The sequence below is a fragment of the Mobula birostris genome, chromosome 6 (assembly GCF_030028105.1).
Source record: "Mobula birostris isolate sMobBir1 chromosome 6, sMobBir1.hap1, whole genome shotgun sequence".
NCBI classification, from domain to species: Eukaryota; Metazoa; Chordata; class Chondrichthyes; order Myliobatiformes; family Myliobatidae; genus Mobula; species Mobula birostris.
Genome location: NC_092375.1, coordinates 4,601,162 through 4,625,198, shown reverse-complemented (window position 1 = coordinate 4,625,198; position 24,037 = coordinate 4,601,162). Strand labels below are relative to the sequence as shown.

The following is a 24,037-nucleotide window of genomic DNA, read 5'->3' as shown; positions in this document are numbered from 1 at the left end:
AAACTTTCTGACAGAGGATTTCGGAGTTGAACTCTGAACCCTGAGGCCCCGAGCTGTAATAAATCGTGCTGACCACTATGTTCCCATGGCACCCATCACAGTCTTTTGTCCTGAGCCAGCCGTTCAAACTGTCCTCAAGTTCAGCCCATCCTCAAAGATCCTTCCACTCCCAGGGGTAAGACTGCCCAGAACTACTGTTGATGTTTCTGTAGCTCTGGGTTTTCACAAATGGGGTTGCCAGCCCCATATTCAACCCTCCTTCTTTCACAGCAGGGCTTGGGATCGTCCACGGTGGAGTCCATTCCCAACCCTCCTCCTCTGGCAGTCGGGTGGGACTGTCCATGCGGAGTTTATGTCCAAACCTCCTCCTTTCTCAGCCAGGCTTGGGACTATCGCTGGCAGAGTTCCCACTGGGTTACCAATTGTAACCTTGCCTGCTAATCCAATCTGCCTTGCTTCACCCTGGAATGAAAACAACAAGTACTTTGGTCAAGGTTAGATAAACAGAATGTGCCAAGTTTGTAACATCTCTTATCACCAAGTGTTTTACAATGCATGACCTTGACTGATGACGAGTCTTTGGTTAATGCGGATCATCTAGAGGTGTACAAGGGAAGGCGAGAAACAGGAAGGTAAGAAACAGGAATGTTTGCTAATTCTGAGGCAACATTAAGACCTGAAAGGCCTAGATAGAGTGGATGTGGAGAGGATGTTTCCTATAGTGGGGAGTCTTGGACCAGAGAGCACAGATAGAGTGGATGTGGAGAGGATGCTTCCTATAGTGGGGGAGTCTAGAACCAGAGGACACTGAATGGATGTGGAGAGGATGTTTCCTATAGTGTGGGAGTCAAGGACCAGAGGACACAGACAGAGTGGATGTGGAGAGGATGTTTCCAATTGTAGGGGGGTCTAGGACCAGAGGGCACGGATATAGTGGATGTGCAGAGGATGTTTCCTATAGTGGGGGAGTCTAGGACCAGAGGACACAGATAGAGTGGATGTGGAGAGGATGTTTCCTATAGTGGGGAGTCTAGGATCAGAGGACACAGAGTGGATGTGGAGAGGATGTTTCCTGTAGTGGGAGAGTCTAGGACCAGAGGACACAGATAGAGTGGATGTGGAGAGGATGTTTCCTATAGTGGGGGAGTCTAGGACCAGAGGACACAGATAGAGTGGATGTGGAGAGGATGCTTCCTTTTGTGGCGAGTCTAGGATCAGAGGGCACAGATAGAGTGGATGTGGAGAGGATGCTTCCTTTAGTAGGGGAGTCTATACAATGCTGTCCATTTAGAACAGAGACGGGTGGTGAATCTATAGAATTCATTGCCATAGACAACTGTGGAGTCCAAGTTCGTGGGTGTATTTAAAGCAAAGATTAATAAGTTCTTGATTAGTCGGGGCATCAAAGGTTACAGGGAGCAGTCAGGAGAATGGGTTGAGAGGGATAATAAGTCAGCTATAATGGAATGTCAGAGAAGAATCAGTTAGTGTTTCTGGAAGCCATTTGTGGGGGTTTGTTCTGGGAGCTGTCTGGCTCCAGTTCTGATGACATTTGCCGAATTAGCAGGCAAGTTATTGCTGAGAATTAACCCGGCTTTGGCTTCCTTTGTCAGAATCCTCGCAGGGCGGAAGATGAACACAGAGAAGGAGGCCGTTGAGGTAATGCAGCCTGTGGTAACTATTTGATTCTTTCTGTCCGTCACTCTCACCAGGTTCTGTCTAATGAGATGGCAAGTCAAAGCCTATCACTCCTCTGGGGCTTTGAACAATCCTAGCTGCGCAGTCAGCAGAGTGTGACGTACAATATCTAACCTGATGTCTTCTGCTTTGTGGCGTTTGCGAGGCAATGGAGATCAGCACAGTTACAAGCCCTGCAGCCCACAATGTTGTACTGAACCAATTAAACCAGTAATTAAATCTCTAACTAAAGTATCCCTTCTGTCTACACACTCTCCACATTCCTCCATATCAAAGTACATATACAGTCCCTATAAAAAGTATTCACCCCTCTTGGAAGTGTTATATTTTATAGTTTTGCAACATTGAATCACAGTGGATTTAATTTGGCTTTTTGACACTGATCAACAGAAAAAAAAACGTGTCAAAGTGATCTAAATAAATTCCAAATATAAAACGCAAAATTGTTGATTGCGTAAGTATTCACCCCCTTCAAGTCAGTAAGTCAGAATTGGCTACACTAGTGATGATTTGGTGTGTCATATTAAAGGGGTGTGAATAGCTTGCAATCAATTATTTTGTGTTTTATATTTGCAATTAACTTAGTTCACTTTGTAGAGATCTGTCTTCACTTTGACACACAGGAGTCTTTTTCCATTGTTCAGTGTCAAAAAAAAGCCAGATTAAATCAGCTGTGATTCAATGTTGTAAAACAATAATATGAAAACTTCACAGAGGGCTGAGTACTTTTTATAGGCACTGTATGCCACCATATACAGCCCTGAGATTTGTTTACTTGCCGGCATTCACAGTAAATGCAAGAAACACAATAGAATCAATGAAAGACCCAACGCCCAACAGGACGGACAAACAGCCAGAGTGCAAAAACAAAACCGGCAAATGGTGCAAGCACAAAAAGAAAGTCAAAAAAAGAAATAATAATAAATAAATAAGCTTTCTCCCATTGTCCACACTCCTCTCCTATCAAATAAAGAGTCTTTAAAATTGTGTCCAGTTCAGAAAAGTTGAGTGACGTTCTCCCCTCCAGATCAAGAGCCTTTTGGTTGAGGGGTGATAACTGTTCCTGTACATTTATGTGTCTATCTCAGGACTTCCTAAACCCCTCTATATTTTCTGCCTCCACCACTACTGCTGGCAGTCTGTTCTGGGCACCTACCATTCTTTTTTTTTCATTTTCATTTTTAAATCTTTTTTTATTAATTATTATTGAAAATCAACAACAGAGAAAAATACATCAAAATAATCAAGACAACATATCCATATGTAGAATAAGAGTTAAACTATCAACCAAACTGAACAGTATATCAATAATAATCAAAAAATGTTAATGCTTTTTTTTATGGAAAAAAGAACCCCTGCTAACTAAAACAAAAAAAACCCTAATAACAAAAAAAAGGGGGGGAAAACCCCATTTGGAGCACAAACCCAGAGCTATACGCCATACAAGCTTCCATTTAAAAAAAAAGACATCAATCCGCCAACCAAATCCATATACCCAAGCATCAGAGAAGGACCATCTTTATTAACTCAAATCAACTGATAACGGGCAAAAGAACCCCACCTTTTCTCGAAGTCAAATCTAGGATCAAAAGTTCGACTTCTAATTTTTTCCAAACTAAGACATAACATCACCTGAGAGAGCCATTGTATCAAAGTGAGAGCAGAGGCATCTTTCCATTTTAATAAAATAGCCCTTCTAGCCAATAATGTGACAAATGCAATCACGCGTTGGTCTGATATAGAAATACCGTGAATATATTGAGGGATTATACCAAACAAAACTGTCAATTTATTAAGGTTGTAAATTGATTTTTAAAGCTTTAGAAATTGTAGAAAAAATAGATTTCCAAAATTGTTTCAATACAGAACACGACCAAAACATATATGTGTCAATGTAGCTATCTCAGTTTTGCATCTATCACACTGACTATTTACATTAGGAAATATTTTAGACAACCTCTCCTTTGTCAAATAATAACGATGTACAATTTTAAATTGGATTAGAGAATGACTGGCACAAATCGAAGAAGAGTTAACCAGCTTTAAAATTCGCAACCAATTCTCTGTTATTAAGGTCATGTTAAGCTCTCTTTCCCAATCTTGCTTAATCTTAAGTAAAGGATAGTTATCCTGTTGTAATAGTAAATTATAAATTTTCCCAATGAAACCTTTCACTAAAGGGTTCATTTTTAAAATAATGTCTAACAGGTCAGAGTCTTGTATATATGGAAAATTACTTAAATATTCTTGTAGGAAATGTCTGACCTGAAGATATTGCAAAAAATGTGAATTTAGTTACTAATTTCTCAAAGGACCTCAATCGGCCTTCTTGAAACAAGTCCATAAAGGAAAAAATTACTTTATTCCTCCAAAGAGAAAAGGTAGGACCACTAAGTGAAGGTTTAAACAAATAGTTTCGATAATTTAAACTAAAAAGGTTATATTTTTTAAGATTAAAAAACTTACGAAATTGGTACCAGATTCGTAATGATTGATTAATCATAGGATTTATATTTAGAATAGAAATTTTGGCTAATTGTACAGGTAAAGGAGCTCCTAATAACGAAATTAAATGAAATTGTTTCACAATTTTCAATTCCAGAACAACCCAAGGTGGTCGTTCCTTCTTATCGGTCCAATATAACCAAGAACACGCATAACGTATATTAACCACCCAATATTACATTCTTAAATTAGGCAAAGCAAGACCTCCATCCTTTTTTAATTTTTGTAAATGACATTTTCCAATTCTTGGTCTTTTATTATTCCAAACAAAAGATGAAATTATAGAGTCAACCTGATCAAAAAACTTCTTAGTTAGAAAAATAGGAATATTTTGAAATACATATAAAAAATTTGGTAAAATCATCATTTTAACTGCATGAATTTGACCGGCTAATGAAAGTGTAAGTGGATTCCATCTAGAAAAAAATTGCTTCATAAAATCCACTAAGGGAACTAAATTAGCTCTATAAAGGTCTCTATAATTTTTAGTGATGATAATACCTAAATATTTAAAAGAATCCGTAACTTTTAAAGGAATGTCATCATATGTAGAAGCAGAATCATTTAAAGGAAATAATTCACTTTTATGCAGGTTTAATTTATATCCTGAAAACAATTCAAATTCATTTAATAATTTCAGTAAACTAGGAATAGATTCTTCGGGATTCGAAGCATAAACCAAAAGATCATCCGCATAAAGGGAGATCTTATGAATAGTCCCATTTATAGAAATTCCTTGAATATCTTTAGCTTCACAAAGTGCAGTAGCCAAAGGATCCAACATCAAATTAAATAACAAAGGGCTTAACGGACATCCTTGTCTCGTACCCCGTGAAAGTCGGAAAAAGGGGGATCTACAGTTATTAGTAATAACAGTGGCAATAGGGCTTTTTTGTATCAATCTAATCCATTTATTAAAATTAGTACCAAAGCTAAATTTCTCTAAAACTTTAAATAGATATTTCCATTCAACTCTATCAAATGCCTTTTCAGCATCTAGAGAAACAACACATTGGGGAGTGTTAGAGAGGGATGAGTATATAATATTTAACAATCTCCGAGTGTTAGAAAAAGAATAATGGCCTTTTATAAAACCTGTTTGATCCTGAGAAATAATTTTAGCTAGTATATTCTCCATCCGATTAGCCATTATTTTTGAAAGAATTTTAGCATCCACATTTAATAATGAAATAAGTCTATATGAAGCATAATCAGTAGGGTCTTTATCTTTCTTAAGAATTAAAGAAATAGAAGCTTCATAAAATGTGGTAGGTAACTCTCCTAGCAGAAAAGAATCTTTAAGTATTTCCAACATATAAGGAGTAAGCAAATCTTCAAATTTTTTATAAAATCCTACAGAAAAACCATCCAATCCAGGAACTTTACCAGATTGCATTGAAAGAATAACTTTCTGAATTTCTCTTTCAGTAAAAGGAGCATCAAGAATTTGCTGATCTTCAACAGATATTCTAGGAAAATCAATCTTTTGTAAAAAGGCATACATATTAGAAGGGTCAGCTGGAAGCTGAGATTTATAGAGTTCACTGTAATAGTCTTGAAAAATTTTATTAATATCTTCATAATTACAAGCTAAACTACTATCTCCCTTACGAATTTTTAAAATTTGTCTTTTAGCTCTAACTGCTTTAAGTTGAGATGCTGATAGCTTGTTACTTTTATCTCCAAACACATAAAATTGACTTTTTAATTTAAGCAAATTTCTTTCAATAGGATAAATTAATAGTAAATTATATTGTGATTGAAGTTCAACCCTTTGTTTAAATAAATCAACATCAGGAGAAACTGCATAAGTGTTATCCAGGTCTTTAATTTGTTTTGAAATTCTATCTAACTCTATTTGTAATAAATTTTCTGGAAAACGCCAAGGCAAGTTTACATTACTAACATCATTTAACTCAAAAGTTAAGCTTAAAGGCCATGATCTGAGACAGCAATAGCATCATATTCACATTTCTGGACTTCGGACAAAAATTGGAAATCAGCTACAAAATAATCAATTCTCGAAAATTTGTTACAAATGTGAATAAAAAGAATGATCTCTATCATTAGGATGTAAATTTCCCCAGATTTCTGTCAAACCGTAATCAATTAAAAAGGAATTAATAAGTGTTGCTGAACAACTTGGAAGCTACTGATTGGTTGAACTCTTGTCAGTCAAAGGGTTTAAACATCAGTTGAAGTCACCTCCCATCAGCAGCATATATTAATTCAAGTCTGGTAATAAACCAAATACATTTTTAAAAAAAGAAGGATCATCTACATTAGGTCCGTATTGATTAACCAGGACAATTTTTCTATTACAAATTGTTCCTTTAATAATTAAAAACCTACCATTATTATCTGAGACGATGTCTTCTTGAATAAATAAAATATTAGATTTAATGAAAATAGATACTCCCTTTGTTTTATTTTGACAAGTAGCATGGTATTGAAGACCCTTCCAAGATTTAAAATATCTATTTTGATCACCCATTCTCATATGCGTTTCTTGAGCAAAAATTATATCGGGCTGGAACCGATTAATAATTTTAAAAGTCTTCCTTCGCTTAATAGGGTGATTCCAGCCACGTACATTCCAACTAATAACGTTTATCTGTTTAAGTACCATTGGATATTATTCTTAAACACGACAATACACGCATACCATCGCGGGCTAATCAAAGATGGTGGTGATGAATATAACCAAATAGAAAACACGCTCCATAATGGGAAAAAATACAGAAAATGTGTGTGAAAAAAATAAAATCCCACGATAAACCCCAAAATGCAAAAATGCCCCCAAACCTCCCACCATCCCCAAAGATAGAAATTCAGCAAAGGAGAAAAAAAGGCTGGAACGCATCCCCAAGAAGAAAAGCCAAAGGATGGAACTCCGTGTGCCACTCAATTTAAATAATGATTTAAAAATTTTTACTCTCAATTCCCCCATCTCCCTTACAAAGAAAATACGTAACCTTAAGATAAGAAAGCCCAGCAAAGAAGAAAAAAATGTTTATACTTAATCATTGAAAATAAACTAGGGATTGCAAAAACAGTCTCCAAAGACACCAAAGCAACACTATTAACCCAAACAGTTTAACCTCTAAAGAGAGAAAAGCAGCGCCATTATTCTTTAACTTACTACCTTATTTAACAACAGAACTAAAGCTAATTATCTATTACTAAACACTCCATAATATAAGAAAAAAGTCTATATAAACTTTTATATAGCCAGCGCCTCTTCCCCAGGGCACCAGTGCTCAATACAAGAGGACATGGCTTTAAGATAAGGGATGGGAAGTTCAGGGGAGATATTAGAGGAAGGTTTTTTACTCAGAGAGTGGTTGGTGCGTGGAATGCACTGCCTGAGTCAGTGGTGGAGGCAGATACACTAGTGAAGTTTAAGAGACTACTAGACAGGTATATGGAGGAATTTAAGGTGGGGGCTTATATGGGAGGCAGGGTTTGAGGGTCGGCACAACATTGTGGGCCGAAGGGCCTGTACTGTGCTGTACTATTCTATGTTCTATGTAAACTGTATTAATAAAGAAAAAGGAAGATAGAAACAGATAACCAAACCAGTTAACAATCTGTCCGCTGTATTAATTCACTCCGTATACTAAACAGACTTTAAAAAAAAAGTCGTTCTTTAGTCAACCAAGAAGATCACCTCTTCTTTAAGTAATCCATCGATCAAAGGATATCTTCAGCATACCGAAATCTTCAAAGCCTGTTTTCTTTCAGAAAATTATTCAGAAACTCTAATATCCTTCATACATCAGCCGATTCCACAATAGAATCCGATGCCACTTGGGGATCCAAGAAGACTCGAGGAGTAGAATCTTTAGGAAATAATTTTAATCTTGCTGGATATCTCAGAGATGGAAAAAGTCTTTTTTCATGTGCGATCTTCATGACAGATATGAATTTGATCCGTTGTTCCATAACTTCCTGTGGATAATCTTCATAAAAATGGATCTCGGAACCGTTAAATTTAAAAACTTTCTGTTTTCTTGCACATTTTATGATTTGGTCTTTAACTTTAAAGCGAAGAAAGTTGACTAAAATTGGTCGAACTTTATCTGACAAAGTGAAAATTCTGTGAGCTCTTTCAATATCGGGAAGCTGAGATAGAATATCCGGGAACAGAGTTCGAAACAAGTTGGCAAAATAATCCAATAAATTCCCATTCTCAGACCCTTCTCTAAGACCCACAATCCGAATGTTATTTCCACGCAATCTTGAGTCTAAATCGACAATTTTGCGTTGAGCCTGTTCCAAGCGGGTTGAAATATCTACAATCTGACGTTTCGATTCTTTAAACTCATTATTCAAGGAAACAATATTTTCCTCAATAGTCTGTAAAGTCTGTCAGAACGACTTCAACTCAGAAGTGTTATTGTCCATTTTGTTGTCGAGACCCATCAACGCACGTTCCAAACGCTCAGCCCAGACAGGCATGTCGTCTGATTCTTCTTTCGAAGTTTTTCCCTTTCCATCGCTGAGTTCAAAAAGCTGCTTTCCACTTCTTAAAGGATACGACATAATAACCACTATTTCCCTCCAAGATCCAAAAAATAAAAGTTGAACAATTCAAAGTTTAGACTGGGGAAAAGGAGGAATGAAAGGCAGCCACAAAATTTATGTATTACTCCTTTGAGCTGCAGGCAGAAGTCCCCCTACCATTCTTGGTGCCCCACACATCTCCTTTGAACTTACATCCTCTCACCTTAAATGCATGACATCTGGTTTAAGATGGTTCAACTCTGGGGGACAAAGATATCAACTGTTCCATTATATATTGCTCAAGACTAAAAATGAGATTCTGCACATGTTGGAAATCTCCAACTTCCAATAAAGTTGATCTGCCTTCTTCGATCACTGCTGTCCTGGTGAAAGAACCTCCAGTTGTGGAAGCAGTTCTATAATTTAAACCCAGAGATGGTGAAAGAACAGTGACATATTTCCCAGTCTTACCCACTCCCTATTGTGAAAGTTTACTATACAAAAACAAATAAACATAGAAAATAGGTGCAGGAGTAGGCCATTCGGCCCTTTGAGCCTGCACCGCCATTCAGTATGATCATGGCTGATCATCCAACTCAGAACCCTGTACCAGCCTTCCCTTCATACCCCTGATCCCTTTACCACAAGGGCCATATCTAACTCCCTCTTAAATATAGCCAATGAACTGGCCTCAACTGTTTCCTGTGGCAGGGAATTCTACAGATTCACTACTCTCTGTGTGAAGAAGTTTTTCCTCATCTCGGTCCTAAAAGGCTTCCCCTTTATCCTTAAACTGTGACCTCTCGTTCTGGACTTCCCAACATCGGGAACAACCTTCCTGCATCTGGCCTGTCCAATCTCTTTAGAATTTTATACGTTTCAATAAGATCCCCCCTCAATCTTCTAAATTCCAGCGAGTATATGCCTAGTCAATCCAGTCTTTCTTCATATGAAAGTCCTGCCATCCCAGCAATCAATCGTGAATCTTCTTTGTACTCCCTCTATGGCAAGAATGTCTTTCCTCAGATTAGGGGACCAAAACTGCACACGATACTCCAGGTGTAGTCTCACCAAGGCCTTGTACAACTGCAGTAGAACCTCCCTGCTCCTGTACTTAAATCCTCTTGCTATGAATGCCAGCATACCATTCGCCTTTTTCACCGCCTGCTGTACCTGCATGCCCACTTTCAGGTAAAGCTAAATTGTGACTAAATGCCACAAATGGATATAGAACATAGAACAGTACCACACAGGAACAGGCCCTTCAGCCTGCAGTGTTGCACTGAATCAGTTAAATTAGTAATCAAATGACCAACTAAACTAATCTCTACTGCCTTCACAATGTCCATATCCTTTCATTTTCTTTATGTGCCTATCTAACCATCTCTTAAAAATTACTAATCTATCTGCCTTTACCACCATCCCAGGCTCCCACCACTCTCTGTGTAAAAAGAGCTTGCTCCTCACATCTTCTTTGAAATTGCCCCCTCTCAACTTCAATACATGCCTTCTGGTATTAGATATTCGAACCCTGGGAAAAAATCTGTCTTCCCTGACTATATTGGACATTAGATGTAAACCATTTTCAGATGTGTGAAAGGCTGGTAGAAGTGCCAAATTAATTAAAGCCCTGAATCTATATTCACTGCATAATTCTCACTGGGATAATAGTCATGACAGTGCAGACTGTTCTTAGTTCCATTCATCTGAATTCCCAGTACACTGTCCTGTCACACACTCCCGGGGCAGGGACAGTTAGATACAGAGTGAAGCTCCCTCTATACTGTCCCATCACACACTCCCAGGGCAGGGACAGTTAGATACAGAGTGAAACTCACTCTACACTGTCCCATCACACACTCCCAGGGCAGGGACAGTTAGATACAGAGTGAAGCTCCCTCTACACTGTCCCATCACACACTCCCAGGGCAGGGACAGTTAGATACAGAGTGAAGCTCCCTCTATACTGTCCCATCACACACTCCCAGGGCAGGGACAGTTAGATACAGAGTGAAACTCACTCTATACTGTCCCATCACACACTCCCGGGGCAGGGACAGTTAGATACAGAGTGAAGCTCACTCTATACTGTCCCGTCACACACTCCCGGGGCAGGGACAGTTAGACACAGAGTGAAGCTCCCTCTACACTGTCCCATCACACACTCCCGGGGCAGGGACAGTTAGATACAGAGTGAAGCTCCCTCTACACTGTCCCATCACACACTCCCAGGGCAGAGACAGTTAGATACAGAGTGAAGCTTCCCATCAGTTTGGTTGGTTGGTAACTGTGACATTGACTTTCGTAGGTGATGGATGTCCTTCACGAGATGGGCCCTGACACTGTGGTCATCACAAGCTCTGACCTACCCTCGCAGTTAGGCAGCAACTACTTGGTGACTCTGGGCAGCCAGAGGAAAGGTGAGTGAGATTGCACCTCAGTATCAACTACAGCAGTTGACTGTCCAGTGGCCATTAGCGGGAGACAGCTCCTCTTTACCACTTCTAATTGCTGACGATGTTCTGAAAGGCCTGACTTTAACTCTGACCCAGATGTGTGATGTACCGGTTTTACACCTTGATCCCGGGAGAACACTGTTTCGTTTGGCTATGTTCATGTATGGTTTGAATGATAACTAAATTTCAACTTCATGGGTTGGTTCGTACAGAAGACACTGTTGGCTCTTCCTTGATGGTAGCAATAAGAAGGGGGCATGTTCTGGGTGATGTGGGTCCTTTTCAAGGCATCATCTTTTGAAGAACCTTGTATGAGGACTCCTATGTCCCTCTGCACCTCTGATGTTTGAATTTTCTCCCATTTTAGATAATAGTCTGTAATCTTGTTCCTTTTACCAAAATGCATTATCATACAGCAGGCGGTGAAAAAGGCGAATGGTATGCTGGCATTTATAGCGAGAGGATTCAAGTACAGGAGCAGGGAGGTACTACTGCAGTTGTACAAGGCCTTGGTGAGACCACACCTGGAGTATTGTGTGCAGTTTTGGTCCCCTAATCTGAGGAAAGACATCCTTGCCATAGAGGGAGTGCAAAGAAGGTTCACCAGATTGATTCCTGGGATGGCAGGACTTTCATATGAAGAAAGACTGGATGAACTAGGCTTGTACTCATTGGAATTTAGAAGATTGAGGGGGGATCTGATTGAAACGTATAAAATCCTAAAGGGATTGGACAGGCTAGATGCAGGAAGATTGTTCCCGATGTTGGGGAAGTCCAGGACGAGGGGTCACAGTTTGAGGATAGAGGGGAAGCCTTTTAGGACCGAGATTAGGAAAAACTTCTTCACACAGAGAGTGGTGAATCTGTGGAATTCTCTGCCACAGGAAACAGTTGAGGCCAATTCATTGGCTATATTTAAGAGGGAGTTAGATATGGCCCTTGTGGCTAAAGGGATCAGGGGGTATGGAGGGAAGGCAGGTACAGGGTTCTGAGTTGGATGATCAGCCATGATCATAATAAATGGCAGTGCAGGCTCGAAGGGCCGAATGGCCTACTCCTGCACCTATTTTCTATGTTTCTATGTCTATGTTTCATACATTTCCCAACATTGTATTCCATCTGCCATTTGTTTTTGCCCATTCTTCCAATTTGCCTAAATCCTGCTGGAAACACATTGCTTCCTCAGCACTACCTACCCCTCCTCCTGTCTTCGTATCATCTGTAAACTTTGCCACAAAGCCATCAATTCCATTATCTAAATCATGACAAACAATGTGAAAATTAGTGGTCCCAATACTGACCCCTGAGGAACACCACTGGTTATTGGCAGCCAACTAGAAAAGGTCCATTTTATTCCCATCAAAGTTGCTGGTGAACGCAGCAGGCCAGGCAGCATCTCTAGGAAGAGGTGCAGTCGACGTTTCAGGCCGAGACCCTTCGTCAAGACTAACTGAAGGAAGAGTGAGTAAGGGATTTGAAAGTTGGAGGGGGAGGGGGAGATCCAAAATGATAGGAGAAGACAGGAGGGGGAGGGATGGAGCCAAGAGCTGGACAGGTGATTGGCAAAGGGGATATGAGAGGATCATGGGACAGGAGGTCCGGGAAGAAAGACAAGGGGGGGGGGGGACCCAGAGGATGGGCAAGAGGTATAATCAGAGGGACAGAGGGAGAAAAAGGAGAGTGAGAGAAAGAATGTGTGCATAAAAATAAGTAACAGATGGGGTACGAGGGGGAGGTGGGGCCTAGCGGAAGTTAGAGAAGTCAATGTTCATGCCATCAGGTTGGAGGCTACCCAGACGGAATATAAGATGTTGTTCCTCCAACCTGAGTGTGGCTTCATCTTTAGAGTAGAGGAGGCCGTGGATAGACATGTCAGAATGGGAATGGGATGTGGAATTAAAATGTGTGGCCACTGGGAGATCCTGCTTTCTCTGGCGGACAGAGCGTATTATACTCAGGTTGGAGGAACAACACCTTATATTCCGTCTGGGTAGCCTCCAACCTGATGACATGAACATTGACTTCTCTAACTTCCGCTAGGCCCCACCTCCCTCTTGTACCCCATCTGTTACTTCTTTTTATGCACACATTCTTTCTCTCACTCTCCTTTTTCTCCCTCTGTCCCTCTGAATATACCTCTTGCCCATCCTCTGGGTACCCCCCCCTTGTCTTTCTTCCCGGACCTCCTGTCCCATGATCCTCTCGTATCCCCTTTTGCCAATCACGTGTCCAGCTCTTGGCTCTATCCCTCCCCCTCCTGTCTTCTCCTATCATTCTGGATCTCCCCCTCCCCCTCCAACTTTCAAATCCCTTACTCACTCTTCCTTCAGTTAGTCCTGACGAATGGTCTCGGCCTGAAACGTCGACTGTACCTCTTCCTAGAGATGCTGCCTGGCCTGCTGCGCTCACCAGCAACTTTGATGTGTGTTGCTTGAATTTCCAGCATCTGCAGAATTCCTGTTGTTTCCATTTTATTCCCGCTTACTGCCTCCTGCCTGTCAGCCATTGCTCTATCCATGCCATTATCTTTCCTGTAACGGCATAGGATTTTATCTTGTTAAGCAGCTTCATGTGTGACACCTTATCAAATGCCTTCTTTGAAAATCCACTACCTTTCCTTTGTCCACCCTGCTTGTTACTTCCTCGAAGAACTCTTAACAGTTTTGTGAGGCAAGATTCCCCTTTAGATTATGAGAACACTCAGTCCTCTTTTACTGTCATTTAGAAATGCATACATTCATTAAGAAATGATACAATGTTTCTCCAGAGTGATATCACAGAAAACAAGACAAACCAAAGACGAACACTGACAGAACCACATAATTACAACATATAGTTACAGCAGTGCAAAGCAATACCATAATTTGATGAAGAACAAATCTTGGGCACGGTAAATAAAGTCTCAAAGTCCCCGAGTCGATCGACTCCCGAGTCCCCGATAGCAGGCGGCAAAAGGGAGAAACTCCCTGCCTTAAACCTCCAGGCACTGTCAACTTGCCGATGCCTTGGAAGCAGCCGACACTGAGTCTATCCATCCGAAAACTTTGAGGTTCCGACCAGCCTCTCCGATACAGCCTCCCGAGCGCCATCCACTGCCAAGCACCTTCGACCTCTCCCCAGCCACTGAAACATGCAAAGCCGAGGATTTCGGGGCCTTCTGCTCCGGAGATTCCGGTTACCACACAGTAGCAGCGGCAGCGAAGCGGGCATTTCAGAAGTTTTCCAGGTGTTCCTCCGTACTTTCACGTCTGTCTCCATCAAATCAGAATTGTGCACGGTCCCCTACTTGACAGATAACAGACATCACCACCGAAGTGGCTGCGCATGCGTTACAGAAACCATGCTAACATTGACTTACTTTATCATTAATCTCCAAGCACCCTGAACTGTGAGGAATTTAATGTAAGTAATATACATAGAAAAATAATAACTGTATTTATCAAGCACCTTTCATATAGATGATGGAGTTTACAATGGGATAAAATGAAAAACTTGAAAATAAAATAAAAAATAAAAATAAACTTCAAAATAAAAGTCAAAGATGTTTGTTAAAAGCAAGGTTATATAAATTGGTTTTGAGCTGGTGTTTAATAAAAGTTTAATAGAAGTTCCAACCTTCCTATATGCCATGGACCCATGCCATTAACTGAGGGGTCCATGGACCCCAAGGTGGAAAATAGTTTTAAATGGATGTTAAAGTAATTGAGAGTTCAATCACTTTGGACACAAATGATTAGAAGTCCTAACGTAGTGAAGCTCTGGTGAGAAGTGACACCAAGGTCCATGAAAACACACACACAATGCTGGAGGAGCTCAGCAGGTCAGGCAGCATCTATGGAGATGGATAAACAGTTGATGTTTCGGGCTTCATCAGGAAAGGCCTCAGCCCAAAATATCAAGTCCTGATGGAAGGTCTTGATCCAAAACTTCGACTGGTTATTTATATCCATAGATGCTGCCTGAGTTCCTCCAGTATTTTCTGTTTCACTGGATTTCTAGCGTTTTGCAGAGTCTCTTGTATTTATGAAGATAGACAGTTCTTTCTTTAAAGGCTGACGGAAACTCAGCCTTCATATCCAGAGGAGGCATAAGAGGCCGCAGCTGCTGGAATCTCATGCAACAAATAATATGCTGGAGGAACTCAGCAGGTCAGGCAGTCCTAATGCAAGCAACACACACAAAATGCTGGAGGAACTCGGCAGGCCAGGCAGCATCTATGGAAAAGAGTCCAGCCATTGTTTCGGGCCAAGACTCACCAGTCTTGATGAGTCTCATCACCTGGAACATGTCCTTGACTCATTGGTACTACTGGTGGGGGGGGGGCACGGGTGAGACATGTCCTTGACTCATTGGTACCGTTGGGAGAGGGGGGTGAGCCTGAATACATACACACACACACACACACACAGCAATTCAGGAACGGCTTCTTCCCCTCCACCATCAGATTTCTGAATGGACATTGGACCCATGAACACGACCGTACTTTTTCCCCAATTTTTGCTACACCCACAATATTTCTATTTCTCACCCTTTGTGTGTTGTGTATGTGTATTTTCCTCTCAATCTCAGGTCCTCTACCAGAAGCCTGGGAGCCTGAGGGTTCAGCATCTTCTGGACTGAGATCTCAGATGTCGTTCCCGGGATTTATTGGAGCCATTTTCCCAGTCCGGGTGTCACAGCTCCAAGTGCTCCTATCACCACTGGGATTACCCTGACTTTAACCTTCCACATCCTTTTTATCTGCTCTTGAGAGCCCTGGTATTTCTCCAGCTTCTCATATCCTTTCTTCCTGATGTGACTGGCATTTGGGATTGCCACATCTATTACTATTGCTTTCTTCTGGTCCTTGTCCAGTATTACTATGTCTGGTTGGTTGGCCAGTACCTGCTTATCAGTCAGTATTTGGAAGTCCCACAGGATCTCAGCTCTGTCATTCTCCACGACCTTCTCAGGTGTTTCCCATTCGGATTTGGGAGAGTCAAATCCATACACAGCACAGATATTCCTGCATCTTGTTCATGCTGACCCTGCCTGCACCTTGTACCCTGTGTTGGATGGTTTCAGCTGATTCCTTGCACAGTCTGCACCTTGGGTCTCTTCTGGTGTGATAGATCGCTGCTTCTTTTGCTCTTGTGCTTAGCGCCTGGGTCTCTTCTGGTGTGATAGACCCCTGCTTCTTTCATTCTTGTGCTCAGCGCCTGTTCTTGTGCAGCCATGAACAGCACCTCTGTGCTGTCGCTCAGCTCTGCCATTTCCAGCCATTGGTAGGACTTCCTTATGTCAGCCACCTCTGAGATCTGACAATGGCACATCCCCAGGCAGTGGCTTATCCTCTGGCTCTGCTTCATCCACTTCTATTTCCATATCCCCTGGCTGCTGTCTGAGGTATTCTCCTAGCAGGTTGTCCTTGGGGGCCATCTTCCTGACATATTCATGGTTGATTTGTATTTCTTCCAGGACTGTGGCCTTGACACCTCCAAGTCCCTGTCCTCCTTTATTCTGGTGGATGTACAGTCACTTGACGCTGGACTTTGTGTGGAATCCTCCATGTATTGTTAGTCATTTTGGGGCCTTGATGTCATTGGCTTCCAGCTGGTTCTTTGGCCAGCACACTACTGCAGTTGGGTATCTGATGACTGGTAGGGTGAATGTTTTGATGGCTCTGAGCTTGTTCTTTCCATTCACTATCTCCAAAATCCTCTCCCACTGAGACCTGACACCTGATCAGGTTCATTTCCCAATACCAGATAAAGTACAGCCTCTCCTCTTGTAGGCTTATCTACATATTGTGTTTGGAAACCTTCCTGAACACACCCAACAAACTCCACCCCATCTAAACCCCTCACTCTAGGGAGATGCCAATCAATATTGGGGAAATTAAAATCTCCCACCACAACAACCCTGTTATTATTACACCTTTCCAGAATCTGTCTCCCGATCTGCTCCTCCATGTCCCTGTTACTATTGGGAGGTGTATATGTTTTGAAATCTGTCGATTTGTGGTAGCAGTATAGCACAATATATAAAAGGTATAATTACAACAAGAAATACATGTTAAAAACAATTAAATAAGTAGTACAAAAAGAGAGCAAAATGGCTATATTTTATATTTTGTGACATGTTTTTCTGAAATTTGGGCCGCCAGAAAGAATTCCTCCCGAATAACCCATCAATTCCCCTTTCTGTCTCTGGAGTTTCAAACGAGCCATTGGTTCACTTTGGTAGGTCAAATTTGATGGCAGAATATAGTATTAATGGTAAGACTCTTCACAGTGTGGTGGATCAGAGTGATCTTGGGGTCCGAGTCCATAGGACACTCAAAGCTGCTACGCAGGTTGACTCTGTGGTTAAGAAGGCGTACGGTGCATTAGCCTTCATTAATTGTGGGATTGAGTTTAGGAGCCAAGAGGTAATGTTGCAGCTGTATAGGACCTTGGTCAGACCCCACTTGGAGTACTGTGCTCAGTTCTGGTCATCTCACTACAGGAAGGATGTGGAAACTATAGGAAAGGTGCAGAGGTGATTTACAAGGATGTTGCCTGGATTGGGGAGCATGCCTTATGAGAATAGGCTGAGTGAGCTCGGCCTTTTTTCCTTAGAGTGACGGAGGATGAGAGGTGACCTGATAGAGGTGTATAAGATGATGAGAGGCATTGATCGTGTGGATAGTCAGAGGCTTTTTCCCAGGGCTGAATTGGCTAACACGAGAGGGCATAGTTTTAAGGTGCTTAGAAGTGGGTATCGAGGGGACGTCAGGGGTAATTTTTTTACACAGAGTGGGTTAGTGCGTGGAATGGGCTGCCGGTGACAGTGGTGGAGGCGGATACGATAGGGTCTTTTAAGAGACTCCTGGACAGGTACATGGAGCTCAGAAAAATAGAGGGCTATGGGTAACCCGAGGTAATTTCTCAAATAAGTACATGTTCGGCACGGCATTGTGGGCCGAAGTACCTTAGGTTGTGCTGTATGTTTTCTATGTTCTATGCCGATAAGACGCAAAAGCAGAAACGGGCCGTTCGGCCCTTCAAGTCTGTTCTGCCATTCCATTATGGCTGATTTATTTTCCCTTTTTACACCAGAGTTATTAATTCTGATTCTGTAAATCTTGGTGCAAAGTCTGCTGTTTATTTCATTCATCACTAAAATCACTCCTGGGATTCCTGCTGGGATCAATATTTAATTATTTCCACTTGAATCCCTTTAGACAATTGTAGAAGTTCCTGCAATTTTTTTGTTAATGTTTTGCTAATCCTAATCTATCTTCTGCCGTTCTATCAGTTTTCGTTCTCTGAAACTCTCTTTAAATTTACAACAAAATAAGCCTCTTCTTTTAACCTTATCCCCTCTCTGCCCTCTCCGCCGACAACACACTCCACACTTTTAATCTCATCCCCTCCCCTCTCGGCCAAACACAGGCTCCACATGTCATGCAGCGTGAAACAGACCCTTCAGCCCGACTTGCCCATGCTAACCAAGAAGCCGATCTGTGAGTGAGTGTCCTTTGCCCAAATTTCACTCTGCTGAAAATCAGCCACGTAATGTAAGGTGGAAAAGAATGTAAATATTTATTCACCCACTGCGAGGAACAGGATGCTGACCAACAAGCAGCCTGCTGCATCTCCCATGTAGTAGTCATGTCCTCTCAGCTCTGCAGACCACAGTAGGAATAGTGTGACAGCAATCACTGCCACAATATATAATGGAAAACCCAACAAAAAGCAGTGGAGCGTGGCCCAGCCCATCACCAGTGGAGCCCTCCCCACCACTGGGCACACCCACGGGAAACGCAGTTGCAGGAAAGCAGCATCCATCATTAGGGACCCCCAACATCCAGGAAAAATCTCTTCTCACCGTTGCGATCAGGAAGGACGTACAGGAGCCTCAGGACTTGCACCAGCAGGTTCAGGAACTTGTATTACCTCTCAACAATCAGACTCTTCATCGGATTGGACAACATAAGGATCACTTTCAAGGACTCTACGAGTCTTTCTCGATGTTATTTATTATTATTTATAGAAACATAGAAAACCTAGAGCACAATACAGGCCCTTCAGCCCATGATGCTGTGCCAAACACCAACTTACTTTAGAGATTACCTAGGGTTACCCATAGCTCTATTTTTCTAAGCTGCATGTAGCTCTGCGGGAGTCTCTTAAAACGGCACCCCAACCTTTTTTGCACCGCGGACTGGTTTAATATTGACGATATTCTTGCAGACTGGCCGACAGGACGGGGAGGGGGGGGGTTCAAGTTCAACAATGCGTGACAGGGAATGAGGAAAGGTGCAGCTGACTCATATCATTTCATATCGCCAAATTATATTATTTCCCCACGGCCCGGTGGTTGGGAACCACTGTCTTAAAAGACCCTATTGTATCCGCCTCCACCACTGCTGCTGGCAGCCCATTCCACGCACTCACCACTCTCTGCGTTTATTAAAAAAAAATAACAACAACAGTTGATGAAGGCCAATGCACCGTATGCTTTCTTAACCACAGAGTCAACCTGCACAGCAGCTTTCGGTGTCCAATGGACTCGGACCCTAAGATCCCTCTGATCCTCCGCACTGCCAAGAGCCTTACCATTAATACTATATTCTGCCATCATATTTGACCTACCAAAATGAACCACCTCACACTTACCTGGGTTGAATTCCATCTACAATTTCTCAGCCCAATTTTGCATCCTATCGATGTCCCGCTGTAACCTCTGACAGCCCTCCAACCTATCCACAACACCTCCAACCTTTGTGTCATCAGCAAATTTACTAATTCATCCCTCCACTTCCTCATCCATGTCATTTATAAAAAATCACGAAGAGAAAAGGTACCAGAACAGATCCCTGAGGCACACCACTGGTCACTGACCCCCATGCAGACTATGACTCATCTACAACCACTCTTTGCCTTCTGTAGGCAAGTCAGTTCTGGATCCACAAAGCAATGTCCCCTTGGATCCCATGCCTCCTTACTTTCTCAATAAGCCTTATCAAATGCCTTGCTGAAATCCATATACACTACATTTACTGCTCTTCCTTCATCAATATGTTTAGTCACATCCTCAAAAAATTCCATCAGGCTTGTAAGGCACGACTTGCCTTTGACAAAGCCATGCTGATTATTCCTAATCATATTATGCCTCTCCAAATGTTCATAAATCCTGCCTCTCAGGACCTTCTACATTAGTGGTCACCAACCTTTTTAAGCCCAAGATCCCCTACCTCAACCTCAGTGAAAGGCAAGATCTACCTACTAAATCATTTAGAGAAAAAACAGCTCAGATTGTACTTCCAATTTGAGGCCTTTTATTTGGGCGAATTGTATTTGAATTACACAAAATACTTTTGTCAAACTTTCAAATTAATTCAAACAAGAAAACACTGTAGCTGGCATATCAAACAGGCCACAGCTGTCTTTCTTTAAGAATATTACAATACTTCACACCTTTAATTCTAAGTTTCATTATTTAGTTTTATTTCAACATGTTGCACTCAGTGTGATGACTGGGGCTGAATACTTTCTGCTAGTTCCCTGATATTTGGCTCATAACTACAGACAGTCAGTCTGTGAGGTGTAGGGTTGCCAACTGTCCCGTATTTCCCCCACTAAGGTAGAATGTTCCTATGAAACCTTCCGTGCCGAAATGCTTTACGCCGAAGAAGCAATTACCATTAATTTATATGGGAAAAAATTTTGAGCGTTCACAGACCCAAAAAAATAACCTACCAAATCATACCAAATAACACATAAAACCTAAAATAACACCGATATATAGTAAAAGCAGGAATGATATGATAAATACACAGCCTATATAAAGTAGAAATAATGAAAATTTAGCCAAAACCGATTGGTGGGGTAAAGAGAAGAAATCGGCACGTACGCGCATGTGCACACAGGTGTACGCGCAAGGCTTCATGGTCATGGTAGTCTTTCTCGGGGTAAACACAAATATCCCGGGATTTGACTGCTACTTTTGTCCGTTATTTGGGAGTGAGAAAGTTGGCAACCCTAGTGAGGTGTCTGTCAGTAAGTCAGCTCCTGTACTTAGATTTAATAATTTTCATCTGTGAAAATACAATTTCACATAGATGTTGACCCAAAGTAGGCACTGACTTTTAGTGCTATAAAACCAACGCGCACACCGCGCATTGCTGGAGCCCCATCAGTAGTGATTGCCACCAGTTTATGAATGGGAATGTCAATTTCATGGACATTTTTTTAAACTCATTGTAAATATCCTCACCTCTCGTTCTCTCCTTTAATTGCAAAAGAGTGAGGAAGTCCTTCTTTGTTGTAAAATCCAGGAAAGCCATGCTGACTAATACAACAAGCTGAGCTGTTTGCATTACATCCAGGGATTCATCGAACTGTAGTGAAAATTATTCACGTCCTCTGACGGTGACTCTACCCTCCTTGTCACTGTTGCAGGGCCAAGCGGTATATTATGTATTGCGGTTGTGATGCCGTTTTTGTTTTTAAAGTCATTAAAAACAGTCTCTGTGGTAATGACCATTACTTCCTTGAATAAATCGCCATCTGTAAAAGGCTTCTTGTGTTTAGCCAAAAGGTGACTTACACGAAATGATGCTTCAATAGCAGCCTTATTTTGAGCAGCATGTTTTGTGAAAAAGGATTGCTGGGCCTTCAACCCCGATTTCAGCTCAACTTTCCTGGCACGAATTGCGCTCTTTGGGGGGGTAGGTGTCTTTAAATTTCTGGTGGTTGGTGTTGCGGTGCCGCTCCAGATTCCCTCTTTTAGTCAGTGCTTGTGTTTGGTGACACAACATACATACACACTTGTCTTTCACCAAGGTAAATAGAAATTCCTCTTCCCATTCTGGATGGAATTTGTATGTTTTTGCCTTCTTTCGTGGAGCCTCCGCCATGCTATCAGGATATCACGAGCGATTGCCGATTGCGTCGCCTCTGATCTGAGCTGACATTTACGTGCCAGGCAACACCTAATTAATTAGTTTGTTTATTTCGGCTTTTTTTCTTAAAAATGTGCTGTGTGCATCCCGCCTACCGCTGCACCACTGCCTGCTTTGCGGCCCAGAGGTTGGGGACACTGCCGCTTATTGATGTTTGCAACAGTCAGTACTCTTATTCCTAATCTGATTGGTCACTTTGATGCAGCACAGGCTACGCTGAAAATGCGGTGCATGGCAGGGGAACTACACACATGCGCACTGGACAGAAAGAACGGAACTAAACCCCCGCAACCCGGAAACGATCTCTCTTTACAAACAGCTTTTTAGTGAAAATATTGCTATATTACCATTATCCTAATTAGTATTACTTACTTTTATAATGCTCACATTACAACAGTATTTGTGCATTTATTTTTGATTCTTCTTCGGGATCTACTGGGAAAGTCTGAAAGATCGACTGGTCAATCGCGATCGACAAGTTGGCGACCCCTATTCTACATCAACTTGCCAACCTCTGAAGTAAGACTCACTGGTCTATAACTTCCTGGGCTATCTCTACTCCCTTTCTTGAATACGGGAACAACATCTGCAACCCTTCAATCCTCTGGAACCTCTCCCGTCCTCATTGATGATGCAAAGATCATTGCCAGAGGATCAGCAATCTCCTCCTTCACCTCCCACAGTAGCCTGGGGTACATCTCATCCGGTCCCGGTGACTTATCCAACTTGATGCTTTCCAAAAGCTCCAGCACATCCTCTTTCTTAATGTCTATATGCTCAAACTTTTCAGTCTGCTGTAATTTATCCCTACAATCACCAAGGTCCTTTTCTGTAATGAATACTGAAGCAAAGTATTCATTAAGTTCCTCCGCTGTCACACTTGATTGGTTCTATTCTCTCACGTCTTATCCTCTTGCTCTTCACAGACTTGTAGAATGCCTTGGGGGTTTCTCTTAATCCTGCTCGCCAAGGCCTTCTCATGGCCGCTTCTGGCTCTCCTAATTTCATTCTTAAGCTCCTTCCTGCTAGCCTTATAATCTTCTCAATGTCTAGCTTTTTGAACCTTTCGTAAGTTTTCCTTTTCTTCTTGACTAGATTTTCAACAGCTTTTGTACACCACATTTCCTGTACCATCTTTTCCTTGTCTCATTGGAATGTACCTGTGCAGAACTCCACGCAAACATCCCCTGAACATTTGCCACGTTTCTTCTGTATGTTTCTCTGAGAACACCTGTTCCCAATTTATGATTCCAAGTTCCTGCCTGATAGCTTCATATTTCCCCTTACTTCAATTAAACGCTTACCTAACTTGTCTGTTCCTGTCCCTCTCCAATGCTGAGGTAAAGGAGATAGAATTGTGATCACTATCTCCAAAATGCTCTCCCACTGAGAGACCTGACACCTGACCAGGTTCATTTCCCAATACCAGATCAAGTACAGCCCCTCCCCTTGTAGGCTTATCTGCATATTTTGTCAAGAAACTTTCCTGAACACACCTAACAAACTCTACCCCATCTAAACCCCTCACTCTAGGACAGGGGTAGGCAACCTACGGCCCATGGGCCACATTCGGCCCGTGAGCAAATATTGAGATATTATGCTTATCCGGCCCGTGAACGATTTTACCTTATTCTGGGTGTTTCATGCGACCACACTGATGGACATGCATGGTGTCTTTTTACACTGGCCCCAGGTTCCGTTTTGTTCCAAACTAAACACTAGTATATACGAATGACAGGAAGACAGACTACCTTATTACTATATATTGGATACTCTCCGTGCATGCGCAGGTTTTCAGATGGGATTGTTCAAATTTGTAAACAGAAACAGTGTCACTGTGTTTTCCACGCTAAATATCCAGATATTTACATGTGCTACGATACTTGTTGAATAAAATCAAAGGAAAAAATGCCAATGACAATGAATGCAAAACGCAGAAAGG

General features: G+C 41.8%; 1 protein-coding gene across 2 annotated transcripts in view; it reads left to right on the top strand.

Moving 5' to 3' along the window:
* LOC140198793 (pyridoxal kinase-like) overlaps positions 1–24,037 on the top strand; it is a 61,307-nt gene that overhangs the window by 13,368 nt on the left and 23,902 nt on the right. For both annotated transcript variants that reach the window (XM_072259828.1, XM_072259827.1), the window contains exons 7-8: positions 1,614–1,659; positions 11,018–11,129. In XM_072259828.1, the coding sequence (XP_072115929.1) occupies positions 1,614–1,659; positions 11,018–11,129 (158 nt within the window). The remainder of the gene's footprint in view (positions 1–1,613; positions 1,660–11,017; positions 11,130–24,037) is intronic.